General features: G+C 36.8%; 2 protein-coding genes across 2 annotated transcripts in view; one reads left to right on the forward strand and one right to left on the reverse strand.

Moving 5' to 3' along the window:
• The window catches only part of LOC107583094 (glycine-rich cell wall structural protein-like), a 25,628-nt gene extending 9,354 nt beyond the window's left edge, over positions 1 to 16,274 (forward strand). Inside the window, exons 3-23 of the mRNA XM_016269189.1 lie at positions 1,625 to 1,667; positions 4,067 to 4,111; positions 4,240 to 4,266; positions 4,368 to 4,430; positions 4,907 to 4,924; positions 5,564 to 5,635; positions 5,738 to 5,854; positions 5,933 to 5,965; positions 6,268 to 6,303; positions 11,194 to 11,253; positions 11,370 to 11,420; positions 12,645 to 12,704; positions 12,803 to 12,856; positions 13,214 to 13,294; positions 14,308 to 14,457; positions 14,680 to 14,712; positions 14,785 to 14,841; positions 14,919 to 14,993; positions 15,745 to 15,795; positions 15,905 to 15,955; positions 16,055 to 16,274. Of these exons, the coding sequence (XP_016124675.1) occupies positions 1,625 to 1,667; positions 4,067 to 4,111; positions 4,240 to 4,266; positions 4,368 to 4,430; positions 4,907 to 4,924; positions 5,564 to 5,635; positions 5,738 to 5,854; positions 5,933 to 5,965; positions 6,268 to 6,303; positions 11,194 to 11,253; positions 11,370 to 11,420; positions 12,645 to 12,704; positions 12,803 to 12,856; positions 13,214 to 13,294; positions 14,308 to 14,457; positions 14,680 to 14,712; positions 14,785 to 14,841; positions 14,919 to 14,993; positions 15,745 to 15,795; positions 15,905 to 15,955; positions 16,055 to 16,059 (1,182 nt within the window). The 3' untranslated portion in view covers positions 16,060 to 16,274. The remainder of the gene's footprint in view (positions 1 to 1,624; positions 1,668 to 4,066; positions 4,112 to 4,239; positions 4,267 to 4,367; positions 4,431 to 4,906; positions 4,925 to 5,563; positions 5,636 to 5,737; positions 5,855 to 5,932; positions 5,966 to 6,267; positions 6,304 to 11,193; positions 11,254 to 11,369; positions 11,421 to 12,644; positions 12,705 to 12,802; positions 12,857 to 13,213; positions 13,295 to 14,307; positions 14,458 to 14,679; positions 14,713 to 14,784; positions 14,842 to 14,918; positions 14,994 to 15,744; positions 15,796 to 15,904; positions 15,956 to 16,054) is intronic.
• Positions 16,275 to 17,471: 1,197 nt separating this feature from the next.
• On the reverse strand, positions 17,472 to 20,321 carry LOC107583105 (perforin-1-like). Its single transcript, XM_016269198.1, has 4 exons — positions 19,810 to 20,321; positions 19,555 to 19,693; positions 19,208 to 19,425; positions 17,472 to 18,342 (listed from the first exon to the last, which is right to left on the reverse strand). Exons 1-4 carry the CDS (start codon positions 20,319 to 20,321, stop codon positions 17,472 to 17,474), a joined length of 1,740 nt encoding a protein of 579 aa, XP_016124684.1.
• Between the last annotated feature and the right edge of the window lie 463 nt (positions 20,322 to 20,784).

The following is a 20,784-nucleotide window of genomic DNA, read 5'->3' on the forward strand; positions in this document are numbered from 1 at the left end:
CTGACCGTTGTGAATCGGGCTAAAGTAAGGCAATAGTTTTGAACACTGGCTGGTTATGTACTTGCTCAAATATTGATTTCGGATCATTTTAAACCAAAAAAAGTTACGGACTGCAGCTTTAACAAATGGATGTTAATGTTGTCAATATTAATTAAGTGTGTGCTTTTAGTTCCTTTAATGCATTTTCTGTGCTTCTTAATATTATATTCATGCTCATCTTGTTATAAACTCTTTAAGGGGTAGCTTGGGTATTGTGAGGGCTTAAAGGGGAAGCAATGGAACATCTGAGGACAAAGTTAATGAAAACAAAAAGAACACCCATAACCTATATTTTTTCCTCTGAATCATTGCAAACAGAAGCTACTGCAGTGACTCACCTAGTGTTTTTACTACTATAAATCCTGGCACTGGATTCTCAGTGTGAGGTGGAGCCCTGTCTTGAGTGTCAGGCCAGTGTGTGCAAGCAGACTGACAGAATCTGATCTGTGTGTCAATGCTTAGCCCTTATACAGACAACAAAAAGTTAATTAGTAACTCTCTTTAGAGAGATTTGCAGTTTACTATGTTCATGTATTATTATTATATTATAGTATAGTATAATATATATTTTTTTATATGACCAACTGGCTGTACATTATCACCTTTTACATGAGTACTCAATATCCTACCAATAAATACATGGACATATGGTATTGTTTTAGTTGAATTTATTTAATAATTTTATCTATATATTATCTCACTAAGGAAAAAAATACGTCAATACACTTTTAAAAATAAAGGTTTGGCAATGTTCTTTTCATAAAGAAAAATGTTCTTTACAGTAAGAAAAAAGTGGTTCTTTTCAGAAGGTTCTTAACTAGTTATTCTGTGGAACCGCTCTGTAACCTTCCATTTTGGAACCTTTATTTTTAATAGTGTAGAAAACAATCAGCCTAAAAACAATATTACCATAATACTGAAGTCCTTTTCACAATAATCGATAAAGGAGAGATGGCTTTCAGTTACCGGCATGGGCAACGCAAAAATACTCTTAAAAATAAAGGTTCCAAAAGGGTGTTTTTGCAGTGATGAAGAATCATTTTTGGTTCCCCAAATGACCTTTCAGTGAACATTTCCTAAAAGAACCATTTTGAAGCAAATTTTTTTAATCTAAAGAACATTTTTCGACTACAAAGAACCTTTTCAGCGTTTGTAAGGTTCCATGTATGTTCAAGGTTCTTCATAGAACCATTGATGCCAATGAAGAACCTTTATTTTTAAGGGTGTATGTATATCTATAGTGGCATATTACAACAAAAATCTGGATGAAGCCGGCTGTCTTCTTCAGGCTTTGTGGAGCATGAGAAAGGGAGGTGGTAGAATGAGACGAGGAGCGAGAGAAAGGTCAGGTGATTTTGTTAGGGGGTGCCCAATAGAACAGCAGAGGGCAGGGCTGGTCAGAGGAGAGACATGGGTGTCCAGAGAATAAATAAAGGCCTGGCGGGTAGTTTGGCCAGTGGTGCTGCTTTCAACTGAGGGTACTTGACTCTCACTTCACCTGTGTGCAATTTTAGCTATTTGCTAATACCAAGTCTATCTGTCTGTCTGTTTGTCTGCCAACATGCTGGTTCGGGCGATCCTGCAGACCTCACTGGTCCTGTGGCTGGTACAGAGCACCATACAAGGAGGTAAGTTAGACGTGTCTTCTGAAGGGCTTGTTGTAGAGATTTAAGGGTGAGAAAGAGAAATTAGGAGAATTTGTGATGCAGGAGAGGGTAGAAAGCAGGACAGAGGCTTGTTATGATATATTATGACTAAAACGATTTTAATCTAAAATGGAACAAATTATGATAAAAAAGAATGTAGTGGCACTAAGGTTGTCAGGTTAATTCCAGGTAGGGCTCTGGCCCATGTACTCAAGCCCTTCATTGTGCCCTCAGGGGAGGTTCTTATGTTTGGGTTGCTGAGAAAATCACATTTTTATTTAAACTGGCACTTTAAAGCAGAGCAATAGGTAGAGTGAATCTATGCATGATTAGGTGGAGAGACCAATCATCCAATGCTTCTGCTATCTGAATACCACTTTGAATGTCTAATAATGTGGACAGATTGCAGCAGTTTATTGATTCAATTGAAATGTATGCATGAAAAGATAAAAAGAAAATCACATCAACTAAAGAATGACTGAATCTCTTTCAACCACTTAAAAAAACGCTTTACAAATCTTTGTCTTTGTTTGTTTAATATATGCAGGGGGTTTGTGAGTTGGTGAAAAGCTAATAATTAAATAATAAACACATATAATTAAAATGAATAATTTGACAGTAAAAGCAAAGTAAAACATTTATTTAAAAAGATTTAATATTTTATTTGTTTGTCATGTGACCAGCAACCGGCATAAGAGAATCTCACGGGGTACTTGAAGTAAATATTTTAGGTCCAAGAGGTTCGGATGCCAAAACGTTTGAGAATCCAGTTGAAATATATATTGCATAAATAAATAGAATACATTAGTTCTCAATTCTTGTTCCTTTGAGAACTGAGATTTCAATAAAATAGAACTTCAGAAGAGGAAATATTTATTTATATCTGCTTAGACTTTTACACCTTTTTTATTTATAGGCTGCATGTCTCACCCACTATGATTTAATGTAATATGTCACAATGCAGGTACCTGAAATCAGTTTGCATACCATTTGAAACAAAATATGAGTTGGATCTCTGAACAAAAGTGCCTGGAAAAGTTAATAGTTGTTAAATACATCCAGCCCCTATTTGATAGACTTTTTATTGTGCTGCTAAAACATATGTTTGTGTTTTTTAAACTTTAATACACAAGGTTATATTAGAAAACTTAAAAAAATTACAGTTTAAGGTTTGTAAATGTTTTTAACCATGTTTGCATATACTGCCAATGCACTATTAGATTAAACAGAAATACAAATTTTAGGTTTATAACTGTTAATCCTTTTCCCCATTTAATATTGTCAGTCCTTTGGTTGACTTTGACATGAAAACGCAACATTGAGGTGAAGTAATCACTGAAGAGTGGTGCTTTTCTTTATCTGGTGCCAATGAGGAAGCAACCAAACAATGAGAAAAGTAACAGTATGCATGACAAATCGTAGCTTGACTTGCTGTCCATATCTGATGCAAGCTATTTATTTTCTACTTTTCTGTGCCTTGTAGAAAAAAAATCAATTGTCACCTATCGATACTTGACAGACAAAACTCTTTTTTTTTAAATTTAGTAATTCAGGCCACACTGTCTTTTCAGTAATCTTGAGGCATTGTTGCGTCATCGAATGTTCAGCCAACAGTCACGGATTTGTACGTCAGACTAAAAGGTGTCTAGAAAATGACGTAATAAAATGCACATAACGATTCCGTGTTAAATGTCTGACGGCTGTGATAACTGGAGAAAAAACACCTCAGGAAGTGAGTCATGGCTCGACGTGTCTGAGTTTGCCTGGATATGCTCCAGCTCCATAACTCTGACCGCAAATTAAACACTCGTATTTCATGTCTGAAGATCAAAACCCAGTGCCTGAAGGTGACAGCGGTGGTCAAAATTTGTCAGCCTTCTGTCAGTCCTGACTTTAAACGGCCGATACACAGCCCATTTTGTCCTTACAGTTTCTGGGCATCAATGGAGGCCTTTTCCAAATATACAGAGACAGTGGTTAGTTCAATGAAATTCACACTGCTAATCTCTTATTACGTCAGCTGACATAGTTTCTTAACCATGGAAGTTTTATTGGTTGATTTCTAAGAATTCAAACAGGAGCTAATCTCACAAACCGAGAAGTACCTAAATCTATTTGAGCACCCTCTGCTGAAGTATTTTTTACGACCTTCATGAGCCCTGCCCTTAAAAACATATGGTGTTAGTATAGTAATATTATCAGATAATATTATGTTGGCCATAATAAGTATTTGCATAGAAGGTTTGCCAGAAAACATGGGATTACCTTGGTAAATCTCCAAAAATATGGTATTCTTATTTTTGAATATTGTATTCAAAATATGGTATTCTTTCTTTTGGGCTAAAATCTTTTACACCGTTTTTTATTTCCTTGTTTTAAAGGAGTTAGGCCACAGACTGGAGCTCTGGGAAGATTGGCGAGTCGAGGTATTTTGCGCTTTTTCATTTCTGTATATATAGTGTATCTGTGAGATATTACAGAGGGTTAGAGGTCAGAACATTACACCACATAATGAGTTTCTTTATCAATCCGGCCTTCTATCTTTTCTCTGTAGGTCCTGGTATCGGTGTACAGTCTGGAGGTAAGTCTGTCTGCTTGAACCTGATGGATGCTGCTGAATCCAATTAGCTTATGTGAGTACAAAGCTTATCTTCTTATTCTTTCATTTCTGTACTGTCCTAGGTCCAGTGGCTGGTATCCTCGGAGCCCGTGGCTATGGGGCAGGCAAGCCAGGAAAAACAGGTGGTAAGTGACATTAACCTCTGATGAAGATGAGATGAAAATAAGTACAAACAGTAAATAAAGATTTACAATTAACCTTTGACTAGACACATGCCAAAATACACAGAACTGACTTTGAAAAAGAGACAATGTATTTGTGGCCACACTTTATTTTAAGGCCCAATTCTCACTATTAACAAATCATTAACTTTTGCCTCAATAAACTCCTAATTTGCTGCTTATTAATAGTTAGTAAGGTAGTTGTTAAGTTTAGGTATTGGGTAGGATTAGGGATGTAGAATATGGTCATGCAGAATGTGCTTTATAAGTACTAATAAACAGCCAATATGTTTATAATAGGCATGCTAATAAGCAACTAGTTAACAGTGAGAATTGTTCCCTATGCTAACGTGTTACTGTATTTGTTTATTTATATACAAAAAGTGAATGGATTCTGTCATACCAAGCATTTAATGTTTTTTTTTCTTTCTCACAAACAGTTGGCCGTTATCTTGGAGGTAAATTGATTCTGCTTTTTATTTTGTGTACAGTGCCGTTCAAAAGTTTGGGATCTATAAGATGTTTGTGAAGGAAGTCTCATATGCTTATCAATACTGTGATTATTTGATCAAAAACAGTTATTTTTATGAAATATTACAATTTAAAATACATTTTCTCTACTGCAATATAGTTTAAAATATCATTTATTCCTGTGATAACAAAGCTGAATTTTCAGCATCATTACTCCAGTCTTCAGTGTCACATGATCTTCAGAAATAATTCTAATGTGCTGATTTGCTGCTCAAGAAACATTTCTTATTATTTTCAATGTTGAGAACACTTGTTGCTGTTTAATATTTTTGTGGAAACAGTGATACCTTTTTTTTTTATTAATAGAAAGTTTAAAAAAAAAGTATTTGGAATAGAAATCTTTTGTAACATAAATGTATTTTCCAGTCACTTTTGATCATTTTACTGTGTACTTGCTGAATAAAAGTATTGAAAAAAATCACACTGACCCCAAACTATTGAACGTTAGTGTAAAATGCACGCAAGCAGTTGTTTGTACAGTATATGTGTGCAATAGTCTGTGTTATTATGTGCATGGACTCAGTGTGTGTGTGTGTAGTTTGTGTAATGAGTATGGTGTCTGTTAGGGGCGGCATACAGACCCACTGCGATCAGAGGAGGCCTGAAACAAGGATATGGAACACTCGGTTATGGAGGAGGTATGTCATTCCTAAAACTATAATGGGCAGATATCAATTTCTACGTCTGATGGATTTCTAGTTCTTGCATTCATCACCATGATCCTGCTATTTTGGTCTTAGCTGCAAACCTTGGAACTGGCCTTGGGGCTGCCGGGCTGGGATTCGGCACAGGGTATGGCCTAGGCAACGGGCTGGGAGCAGCCTTAGGTTATCCAGCAGGGAACCTCGGAGGAAGAGGTGAGAGCTGCTCATTTGCTTTCAATTCAGAAGTACTCTTGCAACACTTATTCACTTTTTGATTTTGGCATTTTCTAGGTTACACCAGTAATGGCTATGGAGCGCAGCTAGGTGAGTATGTGCATCATAACGACCCAAATCAATAAATGACACATTCCAGTTTAATGCCATCTCTTTCCGAGCTGAAGGTTGTGTAGCACATTGGATCTGATCTAACCAATCAAAATTCAACCTCGTGCTGTGATTAAAATCTTTCACATGTAGTGATATATGCTGTCCATTTGCCATGATTAGGTGTCATATTTTTGATGAAGATGAGTGGGAGTTTATGTATCTACCATGAGAGGCTTCCGCTAAACAGGCATTTATTTCTTCTTTCTGTAACCGTGACATCTCTCTTGTCTTGTTGCCAGGTTATGGCGCAGGAGGATACCCCAACGCTGGACGCGGTATGTAACCTCTCCTTGTCAAAGCATTAGGAAAATGTGTGTGTTTAAACTCAGGGGGCTGAACACGGTTTTGTTGTTTACTCGGGTTGCAATAGCAACCTCTACTGACCAACTTTATCCACTTTATTCCAGGAAACAGTTGGATCCTTCCCCCCCATAATATTTTCTTTATTTCAGATTTCTGCAGTATTGGGTGTTTTAGTGATAAAGTGACAATTTGTCGCCAGGAGCAAGATAAACATTCTTTTCAGTGCTGATATAGGCTAGCAGTATTTAGGTATACTTTGTGCACCAAATTTGTTTTTATTTAAACCTTTGTGGTATTTCATAAGTATTTTTTTTTTGGAAGTGCTTTATTATTCTGCTATTTTAGGGTCTTTTGATGGGAGGGATTCTAACCCAATCTTTTGATTTATTCAGCAGTTATTGGAACTTCAACAAAACTGACAGAAGTCTTAAAATATGTTAAGTACTGCAGTACTTCTATGTGCCACTGACTGGCACTGCAGGGGGGCGTGCGCCTTGCCTACAGTTAATTGTTTGCAGAATCATTTCTATGCTTTTATTCTTGTTTTATTATGTACTTGCATACCCAAACGTTCAAAAGCCACTTCATTGCTTTGGAAAAAGTGACACGGGTCACATGGTTTATTGTTGTGGATGAGCTAGTGAGTTTTAAGAGAATATGCAGATGTCTTGTGCTATCAGTTTCGTGTTGGTGGATGTGGATTGATGGTTGTCTGTTTGCACATCGTATTTGTCATGGGTGCTGTCGTGTTGGAAATGTTATGTGTGTGATCTCTAGTCTAAATGTTTACCTTAAGCAGACATTATTATGACAAGTATTGCTGGATGATTTAAGCGTCTTATCTTTGTTTGTTGTTTAATTGCAGTCATCTTTTATGTGTGCTTTGCATCTAATGAGCATTATGGGTTGAGTAACAGCTTATTCAGATTTTTGTGATATGGCACAGCAGCAGTTGTGTCTGCTGGTCAAAGTGTTAGAGCCAATGTTAAATCAGTGTTGTAATGTGCATGCTCTTACAAAACAAAACATGGCGAAAAACGAAAAGCTCCTCTAGATTTGGCGTATCAAAGCTGTGAAACTGACATTAACAATGATTTTGTGGTCTTCAGGATATGGTGTACCAGCTGGCACACCCACAGGGCAAGGCTCAAAACCATCAAAACTGGGTAAACCCTCCAATCTCTCACTCATTCTTGAATTTCCTTTAGGGATAGGCTAATTCCCATTCACAGATCATCAAAATGCATAGATATTCTTCAAAATTCATCGATATTCATGCTTTTTCCATTTTTTTAACTGCAGAAACAGCAGAAATGAGACAAACGGACTAAAAAAAAAAAAAAAACACAACATATAACAAATATCTAAACATTCTTAAATCAAGATACATTTACCGGAGAAACAAAATAACATAAAATAAGTAATGTTTTCTGAAAATATGTATCAAAATTAAATATATGTCAAAATGTGGTGACTTAATGCTTTAAAAAATAAAAAAATATCTGCAAATGGGGTAAGACTAATAAATATGTTTCCTTTAAGTTACGTTTATCTTTCTTATTGGCAGTTTTTGTTGTTGTTTCAAAGCATAAAGTCACTTTATATTGATCAATTTGTCAGAAAACAGTATTTTGCTTCTCAAGTAAATGTATATTGATTTAGGAATGTTTTTATACAGTATGTGTATTAAAAAAAGGCAAAAATATTAAGGAAGATATTCTTTTTATTTTAATTTGTATGTATGTATGTATTTATTTTACAGTGTATTTATTGTTGTGTAGCTGTATTAATCTCTGTATTAGTATTAATACAATCATGCTTTGTTCTCTCAGCTCTTTTTGCTTGTTAACCGTAATATAGGCTGTTTTAGCTTGTTGGATTTTTGTTGATGTTTGAGTCAGTTTGGGCCTCTTTGCTGAAGGTTTAAGAAGTGTTAGAGCACAAAAAGGTCTCAAACTAGTGGATAATCTCTATCATCAGTTTCAGGTCTGAGGTTCAATTCAGTTGTCCAGCCAGCAGGGGGCAAATAGTTTTGCTCATGCAAAAAGATTAGAGGAAATGTTGAGGAACATGTAGATGTTAGTGCAGGTCTAAATCATTCATTCATTTATTAGTTGCTCACCAACAAAAGCAGTGTAGTTCCGTGAGACTGTTAGATAAAATTGTTTAGACTAGGACCATTTTAGTACCTTTTGAAAGGGTACTGCCCCAGTGACAGCTTTGTAGCTTTTTTTTATCTCTATTGAGTCACAGCATTTTGCTGTGACTCAATAGAGAAATCTTGTTGTGCATTAGATATTTGTTGTGATCTTTATCTCTTACATCAGGAATCACTATCCTGTGCAACTTTGCATAGATGTTTGAGAAGTTAGAATGCATGCTGGCTCAGTACTCGATCGTGGTCAAGTTAACACCCTAATAAGTGTCATTTACAATTATGTTGCGTTTTATCATTCTCACCATTGAAATCTTTGCCTCCAGCTGATGTGTCTGTATTCACAGGTGTTGGGCCTAGAGGTGGCCAGCCCGTGTCACAGGGAGAGAGGGGCGATGGTAAACCTCAGTACCTCCACATGTGGCTTTCATGCTTTTTAAAGCTTTCAATCTGCTCTTCTGGATTTTTAGTTACAATATTTTAGCCATTTACTCTGCATGATGAGTGCCACATTGCTCCCTGTTATCTCACTATACAATACATGCCTATCCTTTTTTTTTTACTTTGCTTTTCTCTCCAGCAGAGTAGCATCTCTTATGCTCTTGCAACAGTAGCAGCTGCTATGTTGATAGTACCTTGGTGAATGTTCACTGGTGTTATGGTGTTTAGGTTACAGTCGCGGAGGGGTCCCAAATGGACAGGGTGCTATAGCCAATGGTAAAACTCATCCCAGATGTATGTGGGACTTCATATTTGAAAGATTAATTGCTGTATAATATGATTGACATAGTTGTAGTATAGTCGAGTGTATATCCGCTTGTCAAGTCGTGACATGAGAAATACTGTTTCTGTGTCCAAGCCTCTACTCGTTTCAGTTGAGAATCTCAACAGCTGTTTTTGAGCACTGTTTATTCATATGACACATTTAAGTTAAACTTTTAAAAACTCATGGCGTACACTACAGTCTCCTAGCTCACAACATCCTGGACACTAATATTTAAGGATTTATAAACAGTGGCCATCTGAGATTTAGTTATGAAGTTAAAGGTTAGGACCATGATTTTTTTGGTAGTATTACAGCACACCGTGAGTGTATATTACCACTATTTGCTGTTTGCTTTTGGCATCTGCTGGAGTGTTTGGACATCAGAAACAGTGACATGAGATGTCAGACTTATCAAGCAGATAGTTAGTATACAGTTGTGTACAGTGTCCTCTAATGGCACAGGCAAGTCTAAATTTTGGGTTTTAAGTAATGTGGTCATGAATGACTGTGGGACTAATATAGTAATTGTAGCTGCGGTCAATAGGTTTCCCCTCAGGACCAGGAGTGACCAATGGAATGAGAGCTCAAATTAAGGGTAAACACACTCCAACAGCTGAATTAAAGCCAAGCAGAACATATTAGACTGTATTCAATTCATTTCAAATCTTTGTTGTCTTACACTACCATTCAGAAGTTTGGGGTTGTCAAGATATTTAAGTCTCTCCCTTATGCTAGGCTTTATTCATTTGATCAAAAATGCAATAAAACATAAATATTGTGGAATACTATTACAATTTCAAACAACTTTGAACAAGTTTCATATTTTCATATTATATTCAGTGTCGCATGATCCTTCAGGAATCATTCTAAAATGCTGATTTGCTGCTCAAAATAACATGTATTATTATTATCAATGTTGAAAACAGTTGTGATACTTAATATTTTTGTAGAAACCACGATATGTTATTTTAGCTTATAATACCTTTATCATCCCCAGACTTTTGGACTGTAGTATAGATGTCTATGAATCAAAACTGTTGGTGCAAGATCGCGTACATTGTGTAGGTAACTACTGTTATGATCTATAGGCTATGGTCCAGCAGCAGATATGATTAATGGACGAGGAATTATAAACAATGGTAAAGTTTTTATCGCCTTTGTAGCATACTAATGATCTGTTCCTATCTGTAAGTAATCAGTAAAAAGTTTCTGTAATTAATATGTTTATATTCTTTGGAAGTAAAGGGAGAGTGGAAGGCAATGCATGCAAAAAGACTGTTTTTAAAGCGTAAGCTATAGGTGATGTGAACTATGTTGGATTCTCTGTGTTGAGATAAACCACTGTTGTAATACAATACAGGACCAGTTTTGCCCAACGGACAGGGCACCAAACCATCCAATATGGGTAAACGTCTTCCTATTAAAATGTCACCGGTTTATGGCTGAATGCATGTCACGAGGTGGTGTTTTCTCCAGTCTAAAATCAATACAGTACTCCAACCGTCATCCAATGGAATGAATATATGGCCTTTGACACATTAGAGTGTTAATGATTGTAGACTGGAAAATCCACCCCTCATCATGGACTCATTGCAGCTGCAGGTCTATGAATAAGTGCTTTTCTGTACCACAGCTGTTCAGAAAGGTGTGTGTGTGCAAGTGTGCTGGACTAATGCCTCATCTATTTTTTGGGGCTGTTCTCTTTTCTTTTTATATGCTTCACCTGAGCCTTTATCTTGATATCTGCCTTTGTGCTGATGTGTGCCCAGTGCATGCTGCGTTATTTCTCTCCCACAGGCCACATGTATGGACCAGTCACACACACTGTGAATTCGTCTTGCATGATTACCACAGGCCCCTAAACGATCACATTATTCTGTGATGGCCATGATTTTTATTACTAGTGGCCAAAGTTTCATAGTTTGCATATTTTGTTCACAGGATACGGCCTTGGTGCTGCTGGCTATCTTGGAGCTGGTTTTACTAACGGTTATGGAGCAGGTATCTAGAAATTGTGAAATATTGTTTCTCTCTCAAAGGTCCCAGTATCATTAATTCAAGCTCTAGAATATTCATATTTTGCTAAAGCTACCAAATTTTTTTTATTGCTGATACAGGTGTAGGGGCAGGTGGATATCCACAGGGAGTTCGAGCAGGAAAGCAGATTGGTAAATAATGTCTATTTTATTCATTATATAGAGGAGACGGCGCTAGTTGTCACAAGGGCTGCATATTAGCAACTGTAAGGTTTTGAGTTTAAAGTCTAATTACATAAAGGTGTGTTTTCTACAGCGGTTTATACACTATTTTTCAAAAGATGGGGTCAGTAGGATATTTTATTTGATTAAAAAAAATTGTTCAGGAAGGACACATTAAAAATGATTAAAAGTGACAGTCAAGACATTTGTAGCGTTAAAAAAAAATCTATTTCAGATACTGTTCTTTTTAATTTGCTATTCATCTAAAAATCCTGGAAAAATATTTAATGTTTTCTGCATAAATATTATGCATATTAACTTATTTCAACAGTGATAATAAGAAATGTTTCTTGAACAATAAATCAGCATAGTATAATGATTTCTGAAGGATCATGTGACAGAAGACTGAAGTAATCATGCTGAAAATTCAGCTTTGCTATTACAGGAATAAATTACATTTTAATATATATTAAACTAGAAAACAGCTATTTTAAAATATTTCACAATATCACTGTATTATTGATCAAATAAATGCAGTCTTGGTGAGCATAAGAGACTTATTTAAAAAAAACACAATTTGTTTTTAAAGGTACCAGAACACCTGGTTCAGATACAAATGTTCATTTTTATGATTATTTTTGTGAATTCTGTCCACTTCTCTATAGCTGTTGAGTAAACAGCACATCACGTTTGTATTGGGCCAAGCTGTCACATTTGCAGATGTAGACCTTCCCTGAAAAAATAGTTACTGAAGTAAAAACTGTGACTACTACTTTAGGCCTTTTCTCCTCTATATAGCTATTTAAAATATTGTCCTTTGTTTCTTCTAATGATTTTACTATTCTTGTCTCTGTTGATGCCCAAGTGAAACCTTTTATAATATCATAACATTGTTGCAGTGTGATGCATTAAGCACAAGTGTGGTCAGATCAGCAGCCTGCTGCTTCAGCACAAAGCCAAGAGCTGCTCTAGAGGCAAAGTGCCCCTCTAAGACCTCTACATTTGGGTTCTTGGACAAACATGCGCGTGCTAGTTTGTGCAAGAAACACCCAAAATTTCACACTCTATGTTATGCTAATTATTTTCTGAATCATCTTGGTTACACAGTGGTTGACTTTGACTGTGAAACACAGTGGTGCTTCCTGTGTTACTTTTATACCTTGTGCAGTGTTGAGTTGAATAATGTCTTCTCAGCAGGCTACAGCAATGGATACGGCAGTGAGGTTTATGGCACAGCAGACGGTTATGGAGCAGGTGAGTCTGGACTGGATAGGTATGATGGAGCACGTCCTAATGTCACACTAACATATAAGCATAATTGTAATTGAGTGACAATTGTAATTATGTTACAGGACCTGCCTACCCATCAGTGTTAGCTGATCATTTTGGCATGAACGGTATAGCTGGTAAGGCTGAAGGTTATGAGTGCATTCAAAACACCTGCAGTAATGTCAGCACTTCATCCAGTGTTTCATTCACTCTGTCCTGTGATTATACACAATATTATTTTACTCAAGATTGTAGAAAATAACCTCCTCCAGCCTAATCTGGGTGAAGTGTCTGAACTGCAATAGCTTGACCACTGAGCAATCAGCTGTTGCCTGTGCAAAAGCTTTTATGCTAATACTAAGGTAATCTGAGCAAGACTGCAATATGCTCCTAGAATACTACTAATGGAAATGGTAAACCGAGTGTTTTGCATACATTAAATGGAAGCAGCAGCATCTGCATGAAATCACAGAGGTCAATGTCTGCTCTTTCAGGTCTGGGAGCTGGAGGCCTTGGAGGTCCAGGGCTGGTAGTGAACCCCGGCCTGGGTGCTGATGCCAAGTCTAGAAAATATGGTAAATAAAGTCATCTGAAGTTGAATTAAACACACTAAATACACAACCGTTCAAATAGGGTTTGGGGTCAGTATGATTTTCTCATAAAGGCTGCATTTATTTGATCAAAAATACAGCAAATGCATTGTTTTGAAAAATGTAAATGTTTTAAAGTATTTAAAAAATGTCTTGTGAGGACAAAGCTGAATTGATCTTTCAGGAATCATTCTAATATGTTGATTTGGTGCTCAAGAAACATTTCTTATTATTATCAGTGTTGAAAACCTTTGTGCTGCTTTATAATCTTGTTGAAACCTTGATCCTTTTTTTTTAGGATTCTTTGATGAATAGAAAGTTCAAACAAACCACATTAATTTCAAATAGAAATGTTTCATATCAATTAAAGCAATAAGCCCCTCGAAGCCGTGGTTTACAGTGAATTTATTACAGCTGAGGGGCATTGTTGTCGACGCGAAGCGGAGTGCCTAAAACCCCTTCAGCTGTTATAAATTCACTGTAAACCACGGCTTCGAGGTGCTTATTGCTTTTATAAAACGGTTATTCCATATACGTAGAACGGTTTCACAAAATAAAACAGAGCAAATAACGTGTAATGATAAAAACAGTATTCTTCCACCAAACAATGTAGTTCCTCGGAATCAGTTGTGGTGGCAACAAAGTGTTTGCCGAGCAACACACAGACGTAAAATAAAGGTGTGTGTTTGTAGAGTAATTTACAACAGCTTCGTACGCGGCTCAGCCAATCAGAATCAAGGACCGGAACGATCCGTTTTATAAGTAAATGTATTTACTGTCACTTTTGATCAATTTAATGCATTCATTTCTTTTAAAAATCTTACTGACAGATTACAGCATTTTCCTACTTCACCTGTCATTGACAAATGTGGCAAAACTCTTTCCAGCTCATTTGATCATTGTTGAGTCACGCGAATGTCTCTTCTTCTTTGTCTAGATATGTCTTAGTGGCTGTGGTTGCTTGATCCTATAATACCTCCGGTTTCATTTGTCTAAAGGTGCAGGTGGAGTTCTTGGAGCTGCCGGATCCTTGCCTTACGGTGGCCAGCCTGTGGTCTCAGCTGGACTTGGCCCTCAAGGCAAGGCTGGTAGTTATGGTGGAGCTACATATGGAGGAATACCAACCCTTGGGCCAGACACTTCTTTGGGTATGTGCATTGCACATGTTTGTTATTCAAATGCAACATGCAAATCTCAGTTTTCCGGCTATCCTGATGCTTTGCCTGAGGATTTGACTTGAACACGAATGTCCCCTGTGAGAGAACGAAGATTTAAACAAGAGAATAAAGAGTATTAATAAACCAAACATGATTATAAAGATCAGATAACTATTATGAGAAAGAAAGTAAAGATGGTCTGTCTCCTATCAGGTGGTACAGGTGGAGCAATGGAGCCATTAGCAGGTAATATTGTGGAGTTTTTGGGAAATATATTTCAAGTCATTTTTTTCTGATAACAAAATGTTACTGCCGCAGGCGGAGCTGTAGGCCAGATTCCTTACAGCGCACCAGTCATTGCAGCTGGGCTTGATGGTAAGTTAGAACAAGAGAAATCGAGAACATCATGGACTGTCTGATTGTGACACAGGTCTAAATGTGTTTACCTGCAGTTGATGCTGGTTATCCTTTTGGTGCTGAGCAACTCCGTCTGGGTGCTGATGCTACAAAGACAGCCGCCAAATATGGTGAGAATATAAGCAGTTTTGTTTTATTCATATACATCTAATACATATCTATTACATACACTTCCATAAAATGTTTGGGGTTAATAAGATGTTTTTTTGTTCCTTGGAAGAAAGTAATACTTTTATTCAACAAGGATACATTCAATTGATCAAAAGACATTTATAATTTTATAAACGATTTCTATTCTAGTTCTCTTTCAAATAAATGCTGGTCCTTAAAACATCCCGTTTATCAAAGAGTCCTGAAAAAAAATGTATCTCAGTTTCCACAATAATATTAAGAAGCAAAACAGTTTTCAACATTGATAGGAATAAGAATGCAACTTGAGCGTCAAATCAGCATATTAGAATGATTTCTGAAGGATCATGTGACACTGAAGACTGCTGAAAATTCAGCTTTGCCATCACAGGAATAAATTGCATTTTAAAACAGCTGTTTTAAATTACAATATTACCTCACAATATTAAGCTGTATTTTTCATCAAGTAAATGCAGTCTGGGTGAGCATAAGAGACTTCTCAAAAACAGTAGTGTATGCATTAAATATCTAAAATCGACTGATTAAATAATTAAATCATCTTTAATATTGACTGATAACTGATACTGATGTATCATGCATGCCGAATGACCACCGGTCTGCGTTCTCATCTTCATCATTTCTCCACTAACATGCTAAAACCTAGCAGACATCACTGACTAAATACATAAATGCTGTTGACTAATAACCAGTGTGTTGACTGGTCATTTCCAGGCACAGGCTATGCAGCTGCACTAAGTACTGGTGGTCAGAGACCCTATGGTGGTGAGTAAATCAATGACATGAGTTAGACAAACTAGCAAGTTTCTAACCTAATGACATCTGTTAAGGTCTAATGTGTGGTTAGTTTCACTGTTAATTTTTTTCCCCACAGGACAGAAGGATGGAAGCAAGCTTAGTGGCATTTATGAGAATGGCTACAGAGGTAGATGATATATTAGAAGATCTGTATTCTTAACTCAGCATATTGTGTCTTTTACCTTTCTCATCCATCCGTCTCTTCTCATCTTCCTTTTCTGTCTAGGCTGATTTCCAAGGCCATGCTGTTAAACTCGTCAGTATGTTTTTTTAGCCCATTTATGCCTAGTGTTCCTCACCGTTGTGCAGTTTTGTGACATGTTTTTGTCTGCCTTATTGGTTTAGTGTTAGTTTTGTGCCCATGTGTGTGGGCATGTGTGTTTTGTGTGTAGGTGTGGTTTTGATATTCATTGTTCTGTTTGTGGATGTTCCCTCAGTCTGTTCATTTGTCTTGTCCAGTGGAGTGTTTCATGTCCCTTGTGTGTCTCTGTACCTAACTAAAACATACTAAGCACTTCATTGGCTGTTATTTTCATTCTTATGAAACACTAAATATTCCACCTCCTAATCTGACTCCTTAGTGTTTGTTTGGCAACTATATGATCAATGAGGATTTCAGGAAAACAAACTGCCCAGTCCTGCTTAAGGGCACAATGATGGCAATTACGGGGTTTGATCCTGCACTATTAGCATCAGAACAAGCTAAAAGATGGTTTTGAATTCTGTTTTGACGTCATGTTTTATCAAATTAAACATTACATAATGTCTTAAAGCGAACGCTAACAAAATGACATAATGGTCATAATCTTGTGAGCTCTCATATGGTTAAACGTACTGCTCTCAATTCTCATCCGTCTACAGGAAAACCACATAACAAGCATCCTGTGCCACACTCATGAGAGAGGAAACGAGTCAAAGCCATTGTTAAAGGGATAGTTAACCCAAAAATAAAGATTCTGTCATCATTTACTCATTTACCTCGTGTCATTCCAAACCTGAAAAAGGTAAACTTTCTTTCTCAAAATGTCTGTCTTTTTTTAAGGTCTATACAAGTCAGTGGTGTCTAGTGTTGTTTTGGACCCCATTTACTTAAAGTTGAACAGTTCAAACATTCTTCAAAATATCTTCTTTTGTGTTCCTCAGAAGAAAGTAAGTCATACGGGTTCGTAACGACATGAAGGTGAGAAAATAGTGACAGAATTGTTATTATGCCATTTTTGAACTATCCAGATGGGTCAGAAAAAGAAGCACAAATACAAGTCCAAGCAGACAATTTATAGTCTTTAATGACACAGAACATTACGTTTTTAGTTCTAGATTATTTTTACACATACTGTCATAGTGACTTGAAATTACTTGTAAAGAAATTATGCTACTTACAATAAACAAAAATCATTTTAAATAATACAAAGTGTAGACTGAAAGAGCATAACACAGTACAATGTATATGATGCCAGTGCAAGCATAGAAATCCTGCAATAAAAACAGCAGATAATAAATACGTATTGCGCATTGTCTCTACAGTTGAGACATATTAAAGAATTATATTAAATATGTCTTTCTAATAGTGATTAATACAAGCAAGGTTCAAGTTATATTTTGCATAGCAACAGCAAAACAAACAGATTCAAAGCCAAAACTGACTACAGAATAGTTTTAGCACTGTAATTTGTCTTTTGATATACATAAAGTCTGTCCAGAAGTACTCCCTTGCTCATCAATATTTCTGCCGGCACAGGCCGTGCATTTCGCGATGTGTATACCTTCTCCAGTTGAAGGTTCATGGGAGAACCGACATACTTTGCACAATAGGGGCCAGACAAACTTGGAGCGCATGTCACTTCTGTTTTGTAGAACAGCAGACCGTGATTTAAATTGCAGAAATTGCCATTATGATCTGTTTTTATGGGTACTTCACAGGTTCCCAGCAAATCGTCGTCCCATTTACTGTCTTCATCCCACACCTCCAGTTTTATCTTGTCGTTCTCCGCCAGGACAACATCACCCAGATCAAAGGTTCTCCCCCAGTGGGGTGAGTTGTTATTCGTGATCATATCAGTGCGTCCAACCTGAATGTTATGTTTGTCGAACACTTTAACGTACCCATCGGTCGCTGTGGTCTGGTCACCCCACAGGTCTTGAGCCCTCACAATTGTGACCTTTACCCGAGAAAGTCCACGCTTAGATGGGCAGCAGTCTGGTGTGATCCCAGGATTGTTGCGACAAGTGCAGACACACGGGTTGTTTGGGTTGGTTTTGACGCCATCTTTACAAGAGTCGGTGCAGTTCCTCCAGAGGGACTTTTCCAGGATGTAGTCATGGATGGCTTGGCGCAAGTGCTTGCGCACTGGATCTTTGGTGGGGATCAGCTCATGCAGGGACTCCAGAGAGTAAGAAATCACGTCTGGGTTTTGTGGTAGGGACTCGAGCCATTCTTTGTAAGCTGATGGGTCTTTTCCTCCTGAGAAAAGGAGCTCAGGCTCTGTAGTGTGACCTCCGGTGATCTCGGTCAGCCTTTGAATAAAAAACCAGTTGATTAGGGATACACTGATATTGAAACATGAAATTATTTTCATAAAGGCTATTTTTTTCTCAGTGTATTTGTCGTGTTTTCCAGTACAAATATCTAAATATTATTACATGAAGATACATTTACTTTTAGTTCAGTTCAGTTTATTTATTTATAAAGCACCATTAAACAACAGAGCATTGACCAAAGCGCTGTCCAATAATGAAGATAATTCCTCAAAAAGAAAACAACAACGTCAAAACACAGATAAAACACCAAAATAGTACAAACATTTTTTTTTTTTTAGAAAAAAATTTGTTTTTTAGCCAGTGGGGTAAGGAAAAATGTTTTCCTTTTGATTAAGTTTATTTTTCTTACCCCACTGATATTTTTTCTTGTTTTAAGAAAACATTTTTTTTTAAATCTCTTGAGAATGTCTGCTGATTGTGCGAATGTTTCGATATTTATACTGGAAAACAAGGCAACACTACCAAATAAGAAATTATTAACACTTTTTACAATGTGGCTGATAAGAGATAAATGACTGAGATAAAAATTCTGTACATTTTTTGTCTAAATAAATAAAATACAATATATAAAAAATAAATAGACAAATGAAAATGATTCATGTTAAATTATTCTTGGCACTACAACATTATAATTTACAGTATATAAAAAGGGATATAAAATTGTAGATCTGCTAAAGATTACATTTAATTATTTAGTCATTTATTCATGTTTTTAAAGATTTGCTTTAAGTGAGCATTAGATGATGGCAGAGCTAATCTAAATGTAATATATAGGGGACGTCCAGGACAGTAAATGTATGACAAGCTAGAAATTACAATACACGTCATAATTTAAACCCACCTGTCATTAAAGCGGCTGGAGAAGCTGCTTTTGCTCTCTGTTTTGTCCTTGTCTTCATTACAGTGCTTACTTTCTGCTTTCATATCTACTTTGCCAAGGATGCTGGCACTTGCCTCCACGCTCAAGCATGTCTTCACTTCATCTGCACTTAAGCCCTGCAGAGCGATCTCACACTGTCTGATACTGGTCACAGAGTGTACGCTTCCACCAAGAGTTACCTGGCAAAACAAAAAAGTAACACCGACATACTTCTGATTAATGACTTGACTTGCGGTGTATTGTGTTGTTGAAGCATTTTGGACCTTTGTAATCCAATACATGTGGAGTAAATTGTAAGCCAGAATTACCTTAGTGATGTAATGGGTTCCATAGGTGTTAATGAACTTGTAAAAACGCTTTTTGAAATCAAGATTGTATGTCTTGGGAAGCTCCTTCACAGAGCGCTTGAACTCGGGATGGAGAACAGGCTTGTTGGAGACCCTGTAGCTGAAATGTTAGAAGAGATAGGAGAAGGATATGACTCTTTGGTTTTACTTTATCATGAATAAAAAGTATTCAGTATTCAAGAAAGGCATGAATCAATGGAAGCTGGTATGTCGCACCTGTAAAATGAACAAGAAATACTTTGGCTGGCAAAATTGTACTTGTCTCCTTTGGTCTTCCCCATTGAGTACTCTGCAAGCTTCGAGTTAGTTCCAGCCAAAACGAATGAGCCTTTATTTTGGTGAATATCTAAGTCCAAATTTGCACCCCAGTTGTTCTCAATGGAGGAAGTGCTGGAGCTGACCAGTTCTTCACTGGACTGGAACAGGGAACTTGATATCTGAATGCTGCACTTTTTGCTGGATCTCCAGTCTACCACAGATGTGGGAAGCTTTTGATTTGCTCCTTCCATGTAGGGGTTCCTGCAAAGAGTGCATGATTTATCCTTTCGCCTCCAGACCTCTGTGTTAATGACAAAGGCTCCCATGCGCTGCATCTTGGTCACATCGTATCCTTCTCCGGCCAGGTTGGACCCGGGGGCGAAGTTTGCTTCTGCACATTCATTCGGTTTACCTTTAGTGCATGACTGCACGATGGGCAGAACGAGGTAAAAAACAAGCCCGGCCCACATTCCTGTAAAATGGATTGAGATAAGGTGTATGGATGCTCTTCTTTCCTATGAACAAAACATGACAATTATGTGTGTGCGAGTGTTTATATTTTATTGATGTATTTATTTATTTTTATTGAAACTTGAAATAGCAGTACAAAATTGCACAGTCAACGGTGAGTAAAAAATGACTGAATTACAAAAATTACACTCTCACAAAATTACTTTCACACTCAAAATTCTAAATTATTATAAATAACAGTCATAACAGGATGGATGTCTTGCTCTGCAAGTTTTTAATAACAGTCTGTTGCGCATGAACATGATGGAAAAAGGTTATTATATTGTATTGTAGTTAGGATTATGACAATTTAGTGGATCTTTGGCTACAGGGATCATAAGGAATATTTAAAAAGAACAAATTTCAGTTACTTTTTAGTTAAATTATTATTACCATTATGTAAAATCTCCAAAACCTTCATAA

This window comes from Sinocyclocheilus grahami, unplaced genomic scaffold (genome assembly GCF_001515645.1).
Source record: "Sinocyclocheilus grahami isolate Dianchi unplaced genomic scaffold, SAMN03320097.WGS_v1.1 scaffold49.1, whole genome shotgun sequence".
In the NCBI taxonomy this organism is placed as follows: Eukaryota; Metazoa; Chordata; class Actinopteri; order Cypriniformes; family Cyprinidae; genus Sinocyclocheilus; species Sinocyclocheilus grahami.

Coding starts and splice junctions, on each gene's coding strand:
- LOC107583105 (XM_016269198.1), bottom strand. CDS start 20,321: ATGTGGGCCGGGCTTGTTTTTTACCTCGTTCTGCCCATCGTGCAGTCA. Junction 19,694..19,809: donor ATTTCTTGTTCATTTTACAG/GTGCGACATACC, acceptor CTAACATTTCAG/CTACAGGGTCTCCAACAAGC. Junction 19,426..19,554: donor GAACCCATTACATCACTAAG/GTAATTCTGGCT, acceptor TTGTTTTGCCAG/GTAACTCTTGGTGGAAGCGT.